The sequence below is a fragment of the Pangasianodon hypophthalmus genome, chromosome 6, assembly GCF_027358585.1.
Source record: "Pangasianodon hypophthalmus isolate fPanHyp1 chromosome 6, fPanHyp1.pri, whole genome shotgun sequence".
In the NCBI taxonomy this organism is placed as follows: Eukaryota; Metazoa; Chordata; class Actinopteri; order Siluriformes; family Pangasiidae; genus Pangasianodon; species Pangasianodon hypophthalmus.
This window is the reverse complement of record NC_069715.1, coordinates 4,654,924-4,663,725: the sequence shown is the minus strand read 5'-3', so window position 1 is coordinate 4,663,725 and position 8,802 is coordinate 4,654,924. Positions and strand designations below refer to the sequence as shown.

General features: G+C 54.9%; 1 protein-coding gene across 1 annotated transcript; it reads left to right on the top strand.

Annotated features, from left to right (window-relative positions):
* The first annotated feature begins 2,750 nt into the window (after nucleotides 1-2,750).
* Nucleotides 2,751-7,683, top strand: LOC128318536 (uncharacterized). The gene is made up of 2 exons (XM_053235013.1): nucleotides 2,751-4,098; nucleotides 6,766-7,683. The coding sequence occupies exons 1-2, from the start codon at nucleotides 2,974-2,976 to the stop codon at nucleotides 7,681-7,683; spliced, it is 2,043 nt and encodes a 680-aa protein (XP_053090988.1). The 5' UTR covers nucleotides 2,751-2,973.
* The last annotated feature ends 1,119 nt before the right edge of the window (nucleotides 7,684-8,802 follow it).

Below are 8,802 nucleotides of genomic sequence, written 5' to 3'. Positions count from 1 at the left end.
GGGCAGCGCTTCAGGCCGTGTGTTCCTCCCTGTCCGCGATTTATTACGGGCGGGGATACACACAGTCTGTGCGTTGCCTGTTTGGGAGCGGAGCATGTTCAGTCGGCTCTCGAGGGAGCCGGCTGCGCACATTGCGAGCGTTTACCGCTGCGCACGCTCCGCTCCCACTGGGCTCTCTTTGAGGAGGGAGCCCTCACTAGCGTGCCTCGCGGTGCCGGCCCCGCTTCTGCCGAGGCAGAGCGGCGGTTGCGCTCGTGGGGCTCGCAGATGGACCTGGCGGAGGGAATGGAGACGGGCCCGTCCCTTTCTCCTTCCTCACCCTCCAGGTCCTCTGTCCCCTCCCTGGGCTCGGAAGCACGCTCTGCGGTTTCTTCCCCCCGGGGAGCGGACTCGGCGCTCCACCTATCGTCCCCGTCTCCTCAATACGGGGAGCTGCTCGAGGTGGTTGCACGGGCAGTCGCTAAGCTTAGCATTGACTGGCCCGCTGAGTCACGGCCTGAGCCTCAGGGCTCTAGACTGGAGGAGCGTTTTTTGCGCAGTAGGCCGCCACCTCCGCCCCGGAGCCTGCCCTTTTTTCCGGACCTCCACACTGAGGTGTCGAGGTCCTGGAATAGGCCATTTTCGGCCAGGTTGTTCAGCCCCACTGTTTGGCGACGCGGTAGACTCCTTCGTCGAGAGATACCAGCAGGCCCGTGCTCAGGCGGCGGCGTTTCAGCGGTTCCTCCCCCGTCGCTCTCTAGCTCGTGGGGCTGCCGGGCGGGGGCAGCCCCCTCCGTGTACGGCCCCCTCCTACAGGGAGGCCCAAAAGCAGAGCGTCGCCTCCCGTGCTCCCCCGAGGCGGGAGCAGGAGTCGCGACGACACTCTGGGCCCGGCCCTTCGGGCGCTAAGGCGGATCTGAGGACCGTCCTCATGTCCAGAAGGGCCGCGGCTAAGAAGCCCTGATGGTTTTGGCCCAGGGCTTCCGAGGGCGGGCCCCTCTGGGGCGACGCGGCGTACACCTCATCTTACGGTGCCCGGGTCCCCCCAGTGCCCTCAGGAGGTCGATCTGCCAACCCTGCCACCTATGGTGCTTCAGGGCGCAGCGGTCTCCGGCGAGCGCCTCTCCCAGTTCTCGCCCGGCAACGTAGCGGGTCTGGGAGGCTCGCGGCCTCTCCTGAGGCCTTCGCATCGGTTAGCTCATTTCCCCCATGTCGGTTCGCCGCCTCAGGGCACCCAGCTAACCGCTTCTATTACACCAGAGGTCAGTCTCGAGAGGCTGATTCCCTTAGTGAGCTTTCTGGCAGCGTGGAAACTTCTGCCGAATGTGTCTCATTGGGTCCTGCGTACTGTAGAAAGAGGCTACCGAATTCAGTTCGGCTCGCCTCCACCTCGTTTTTCTGGGGTTCTTCCCACTGTGGTGGGTCCTGAGCAGGCTCTGGTATTGGAGCAGGAAGTACGTACTCTCCTGAGGAAGGAGGCCATCGAGGTGGTCCCTCCTCACGACAGGGAGTCAGGGTTCTACAGCCGGTACTTCATTGTTCCCAAGAAGGGGGGAGGGCTGCGTCCCATTTTGGACTTGCGGCAATTGAACCTCTCAGTCGCTTGACTGAAGTTCAGGACGCTTACGGTCACTCAGGTCGTGTCTCAGATCAGGTCCGAGGACTGGTTTGTCACGATCGACCTAAAAGATGTGTATTTCCACATCTCCATCCTTCCCCCGCACAGGAAGTTCCTGAGGTTCGCTTTCGGGGGCGAAGCTTACCAGTATCGGGTTCTTCCCTTCGGCCTAGCACTCTCACCCCGCACCTTCACGAAGTGCGTGGATGCTGCCCTGGCTCCTATGCGACTACGGGGCATCCGCATACTGAACTATATCGACGACTGGTTGATTTTAGCTCATTCAGAGCAGATGGCGGCTCGGCATCGAGATGCCGTTCTTGCCCATATGAAGGAACTGGGGTTAAGACTAAACGCCGAGAAAAGCGTGCTTTCTCCAGCTCAGAGAACCGCTTATCTAGGTGTCGTGTGGGATTCGACCACGATCCAGGCACGTTTGTCTCCTGCTCGGATCGAGTCGGTCCTCACAGCGGTCGCGAGAGTGAAAGTAGGCCGGTCACTCACTGTAAAGCAGTTTCAGAGACTGCTGGGCCTATTGGCAGCTGCATCCAACGTGATACCGTTTGGCCTGCTGCACATGAGACCCCTACAGTGGTGGCTCAAGACCAGGGGGTTTTTCCGAAACAGAGGAAACCCGCTCCGCATGATCAAGGTCACACGACGATGCCGCCATGCCTTAGCTGTGTGGAGAGAACCTGGGTTCTTGTCTCAGGGCCCGGTCCTGGGAGCTCCTGGTCGCCGCGTAGTGCTAGCGACGGATGCGTTCCTCACCGGATGAGTGGCCGTCCTGCCCGTGGTCTGTGGAGCAGCCGCCATCTCACTTGGCACATCAACCGCCTGGAGATGCTGGCCGTGTTTCTGGCTCTGAAACACTTTCTCCCAGACCTAAGAGGCCGCCACGTGTTGGTGCGCACCGACAACACGACGGTGGTCTCTTACATCAACCGCCAGGGAGGTCTGCGTTCGCGCCCCCTTTACAGGCTGGCGCTCCAGATCCTTGTGTGGTCCCAAGGGAACCTCCTCTCATTGAGAGCGGCCTACATCCCTGGTCATCTCAACGTGGGAGCGGACGCCCTGTTGAGGCAGGGGCCGGTGCCCGGGGAATGGAGACTCCACCCCGAGGTGGTGGAGCTCATATGGCGTATGTTCGGCAGAGCCCAGGTGGATCTGTTTGCGATGCAGGAGACGTCGCACTGTCCCCTTTGGTTCTCTCTGATTCATCCAGCTCCTCTTGGACTGGATGCCATGGTACAGCCGTGGCCGAGGCTGCGTCTGTACGCCTTTCCTCCGGTCGCTCTGCTCCCGGGAGTTCTGGAGAGAGTGCGTCGGGACGGAATTCGTCTACTGTTAGTAGCCCCGTTCTGGCCGGGCCGAGTATGGTTCTCGGACCTGATTTCCCTCCTAGACGGCTCCGCATGGGAGATTCCGATCAGGAGGGATCTCCTCTCACAGGCGGGGGGCCATCTTCACCCCCGCCCGGAGCTGTGGAAGCTGTGGGTGTGGCCTCTGAGGGGGCACAACTCCGCGCTTCCGGTCTCTCAACCGAGGTTGTGGAGACCATCCTCCAGTCCAGAGCTCCCTCTACGAGGAAACTGTACGCCCTGAAGTGGAAGCTTTTCACTTCCTGGTGCGGAGACCGCCGGCTTGACCCTGTTCACTGCCCAGTTGGTACAGTGCTGGAGTTCTTGCAGGCCCGCCTCTCCACGGGACTGACCCACTCCACCCTGAAGGTGTACGTGGCGGCTATTGCGGCCTGCCACGCCCCTCTCGATGGCCAGTCAGTGGGCAGGCACCCCTGGGTGACACGTTTCCTCCGCGGTGCGCTGAGGATCAGACCTCCAGCTCGATCTCGGGTCCCCTCGTGGGACCTGGCCGTGGTTTTAGAGGCTCTCTGCAAACCCCCCTTCGAGCCCATAGAGGAGATTTCGGACCGTCTTCTGACGTTGAAAACTGCCTTTCTCTTGGCAATTTCCTCTCTTAGGAGAGTGGGGGATCTTCAGGCCCTCTCGGTGGCCCCTTCCTATTTAGACTTTGCGCCTGGTTTGGCCAAAGCATTCTTGTACCCCCGAGCGGGGTACGTACCGAAAGTCCCCTCCTCGGCACCACGGCCGGTCGTGCTGCAGGCTTTCTGTCCTCCTCCCTTTAGGGAGCCCGACCATCGGAAGCTCAATTGTACGTGTCCAGTGCGAGCACTGGACGCGTACGTCCACAGAACTGCCCTGTGGAGAAAGGCGGACCAGTTGCTTGTTTGCTTTGGTCCCCCTAAGAGGGGTTTTCCTGCTTCTAAGCAGACCCTCAGCCGGTGGATTGTAGAATCCATTTCTCTGGCTTTCAAGTCCTCTGGTCTCCCCAGTCCCCTGGGGGTCAAGGCTCACTCTACCCGAGCGGTGGCGGCCTCTAAGGCCTTTCTGACAGGTGTGTCCTTACAGGACATCTGCAACGCGGCGGGATGGTCCACGCCCCTGACCTTTGCCAGGTTTTATGACCTAGATACCCGAGCCACTCCCGGCTCCTCTGTCCTTGTGCCTTAGGCTTGCCTCCTCCTGGAGGCAGGGACTTGTAAGTCTGGCGGCGTGGGTATACTCGTTCCCATAGCGTTTCGTGACGCAGCTCGAGTTCCTGAAGGGGAACGTCTCCAGGTTACGTATGTAACCATGGTTCCCCGAGGGAACGAGACGCTGCATCTCGGTGCCACACTTCCGGCGTCCCTGCGGCGCTTGCTTCATTTTCCAGTAAGCTAACGCGGGGCTCGCCGCTCGGGCTTTTATGCTTCCGGGTCGCTACGTCACCCCGCCCGTGACGTCTCGCCCATCCATTGGACGGATTAGACACGTGATTCAGAGCGCGGTCACGCGGGAGCGTTTCGTGACGCAGCGTCTCGTTCCCTCGGGGAACCATGGTTACATACGTAACCTGGAGACGATTTTGCTGTGTTCACAGGAAAGAACAACTTTCCCACAGGCCATGGACTGTCATATGATGCTGTGACATCTCTGTTGGACCGTAGAGTTTTGGACTCTGGGTACCATGAATACATGCATAATTTTTACACTAGTCCCAAGCTTCTAACAGACTTGTTTGCTTTGAAGTTTGGTGCTTTTACTACATTCTAAATAAACTACAAACAAAAAATATATAAATTTCTTTTGTCCTCACATTCTTTTTCATAGCACTTCCCTCTCAGCCACATTCCTGACTCAACGGCTCATTATGCAGGTCATTATGCGGGTCTTTGTCTTCTTAGGTGTCAATCACATTATTATTCGTGATCATTCACGCCCTCTTGCATATGCCCTTTCGAAACAAAAAGTGTCTTAGAAAATTTAAATAAGTATATTGTTTACTGTGAATGAGTGAACAAGATGATTATCACATCATTTTGATGCAAAAAATCTAGGCTACAAGATCCAGTTCTCGAAAGTCTTGTGAACCAATGTTCTGTATGTGTTTTATGGCCTTATTTCAGTGACTTAAAAATGTTAGTTTTTCACTAACCACGCATAAACGCTGTTTTCTCAAAAACACAATCATGTATAAACATGCTGCTCACATATTATTGTAGCCCAGTTTGTGCTGATTACAGTATTATCAGACTTTAGCCATTAATATATTTAAAAGCAACTGAAAAAAGCACAAATGTCAGGGCATGTCAAAATTTGTCCAGGGCCCCAAAACACCCTCAGACCCCAGAGGGTTAATTAAACTTTGAGAAACTATTCTAGCAAGGAGGTAAATTGTAATTACGTTTAATATTTGATCAAATGTGCATGTTTAGTCTATATATCGCTTTGAGAAAAGTATGTTAATCTTACAAGCAGCACAGTGGGTAGGTAGTGGGTAATATTGTCACCTCGCAGCTCTAGGGTCCTGGGCTTAATCCTGTGCTCCTGTTGTCTGACAGGGGGACTGGCTACTCTAAATTGCCTGTAGATGTGAAAGCTTGTGTGATTGTGTATATGGTGTCCTGTGATCTGGGGTGAATTCTCCTGCCTTGCGCCCAGTGTTTCTGGGATTGGCTGCGGCTTTACCATAAACCTGACCAGGATAAAATATTTAAAAATAATTAATAAATTTTATTCTTATTATCAGCATTAACCCAGCCGCTGGGAGTGTACTCTCAGTGCTGGTCACAAGCCCAGATAAATGGGAGGGTTGCATCAGGTAGGGCATCCGGCGTAAAACCTTTGCCAAAATCAAACATGCGTATCAATGATTTATGGGGTACATAATACATAAACTTTGTTTTCACAGACCATGATATTCTTTTAGTTTTTTATTTTATTTTAAAATTTTTTGCCAGTTGATATTTTCCGTTAAACAGACTTCCGTCTAAAAGCAAATAAACACGTAAACACTTTGAGATGCAATAAGATACACTAAAACAGCCTTTAACATTTTATCTACCTTTCTCTCCTTAGATAATTCATGCTGCCACATGTGAATGTTTGAGCAATAGAAAAGAGTATTCTTCTTTCTTTAGGACCATAGCAAGTGACTACTACTAGAGCAGAGCATTGGCATATTTGGTCAAGCACTTTTTTTCTGAATGCAGCAAAAGAGGAGGGAATATGTGTTGAGTACTCAGAGAAATTTGAGCGATACTGCCAAAATCATGAAAGTGCCCGATATTATTAAGAGAGGCACAGCCAAAGTAATTATTGTATTTCTTGCCCACTTTGATATGAATATTCTAACAGATCAGCTTATTCTAAAGAATGTCACTGGCTACCAGATGATTGGTGTTGAAGCATGGATTACTGCTGTCAATCTAGTTACACCAGCAAGTTACAATGTATTGGCTGGATCCATTGGTTTTGATGTGGGAAAATTAAACATTGGCAGTTCCCTGAGGGAACAAGACGCTGCCTCGAAAAGCTATGGGAACGCCTTCACCGTGACCACGCTCTGAATCACGTGTGTAACCAGTCCAATGGATGGGCAAGACGTCACGGGTGGGGTGACGTAGCGACCAGGAAGCTTAAAAGCGCGTGCGGTGGATACAGAGGCAGCTTTTCTCATTCGGCGCATGGTCTGTGTGTCGGTCCTTCTGTACTGTTCGTTTCACTTTCACTGCGGCATGCCGAAAGCCAGCGCGAAGACTAAACATAGGAGCAAGAGCAGGCAGCGTTTCAGGCTGTGTGTGGCTCCCTGCCAGCGCTATATTGCAGGTGGGGATACACAAGGTCTGTGTTGTCTGCTTGGGAGTGGAGCACGCACAGTCAGCTCTCGAGGGAGCCAACTGCCCGCATTGCGGACGTTTGCCGCTGCATGTGCTCCACTCCCGGAAGGCTCTTTTTGAGAAGGGAGCCTTCACCAGCGTTCCTCGCGGTGCTGGCCCTGTTTCTGCCGAGGCAGAGCGGCGGCTGCACTCATGGGGATCGCAGTTGGATTTGGTGGAGGGAATGGAGATGGGCCAGCCCCTATCTTCTTCCTCACCCACCAGATACACTGCCCGCTCTCTGGGATCGGAAGCCTGCGCGGCTTCTTCCCCCCGGGGAGAGGGCTCGACGCGCCTCCTGTCTTCCTCTGAGGAGGTTGATGTGGCGGGCGTCGATGAGGATTCGCCCCCTCAATTTCCCCAGTATGAGGAGCTCTTCGAGGTGGTTACTCGTGCTGTGGCCCAGCTGAATATTGACTGGCCTGCCGAGAAACAGGCTGAACTGCAGACAAGCAGGCTGGATGAACGCTTTCAGCGGAGTAAGCCGCCACCTCCACGCCGGAGCCTACCTTTGTTCCCCGACCTCCACACCAAGGTGTCTAGGTCGTGGGGGAGGCTATACTCGGCCCATATCTTCAGTCCCGCCTCCAGCTATTATGCTAATGTGGTGGGGCTGAGTGAGCATGGTTACAGGGCGATGCCCCGGGTTGAACAGACGCTGGCTAGCTATCTGTCCACTGGCACGGCGTCGTCCCTGAAGGCTCCGGCATTGCCCTCCAAGCCGCTACAGACCAGCTCAGCGCTAGTGGGCAAAGGGTACACGGCAGCAGGCCAGGCTTGCGCTTGCCTGCACACCATGGCGCTGTTGCAGGCCTACCAAGCCGTTCTGCTGAGAGAACAAGACGAATGCGGGGAGATGCTCAGATGAACCGCTGATTTGTCTCTCCGTGCCACCAAGGAGACCGCCCGTGCTATTGGCCGGTCCATGGCAGCACTGGTGGAGGCGGAGAGGCATCTGTGGTTGACCCTGTCAGGTATGAAAGGCAGGGACAGGGTCTTCCTCAGGGTGCACCTTCTGGCCTGTTCGGCGATGCCGTCAATGCCGTCTGCCGGGAGGGAACAGCCCCCTCCGTATACCAGCTCCTCATACCGGGAGGCTCAAAAACACGCTCTAAGCTGGGGTCTTTTAGGGCGAGGCCAGATCTGCGGACTGTTCTGCAGTCTAAGAAGACCTCGGCCAGGAAGTCCTTACGCTTGGGGTCCAGGACTTCTGAGGGCAGGCCCCTCTTTGGAAGAGCGGTGTACATCTCATCACACGGTGCCCGTCTCTCCACAGTGCCCTCAGGAGATCGGTCTGCCAACCCTGCCACCCATGGTGCTTCGAGGCGCAGCGGTCTCCGGCGAGCACTTCTCTCAGTTTCCGCCCGGGAATATGGCGGTACTGGGAGGATCGCTACCTCTTCGGAGGCTTCCAGAGCAGCTAGTTCGGCTGTCCCCTGCCGGTCCGCCGCTTCACCGAGCTAGCTGCTCTCATTACACCAGAGGTCAGTCTCGAGAGTAGACTTAGTAGACTATTTGGCAACGTGGGAATAGAATCCAACTCAGAGAGGTGGGAAGCATTGCCGTCTCACAGCTCCAGGGTCTCTGGCTCAATCCTGAGCTTGGGTTATTGCCTGTGTGGGGTTTCACACATTCTAACTTCTGCCAAATGTGTCTCAATGGGTCCTGCATACTGTAGAGAGAGGCTACCGAATTCAATCCGGTTCTCCACTGCCTCGTTTCTGCGGGGTTCTTCCCACTCAGGGGGCCCAGAGGCTCACAAGGCAGAGTGCTAGCAGATGCAAATGTGCATCTTTCATGCCCCGCATCCTTTCCCCTTAAAAAAAAGCATGATCTGGTAATGGAACAAGAAGTAAACATACTCTTGAGGAAAGAGGCCATCAAGGTGTTCCCTCCTCACGACACAGAGTCCGGGTTCTACAGCCGGTACTTCATCGTTCCAATGAAGGATGGAGGGTTGCGTCCCATTTTAGAATTGCGTCATCTG

Coding starts and splice junctions, on each gene's coding strand:
- LOC128318536 (XM_053235013.1), top strand. CDS start 2,974: ATGGTTCTCGGACCTGATTTCCCTCCTAGACGGCTCCGCATGGGAGAT. Junction 4,099..6,765: donor ATGACCTAGATACCCGAGCC/ACTCCCGGCTCC, acceptor GCTATATTGCAG/GTGGGGATACACAAGGTCTG.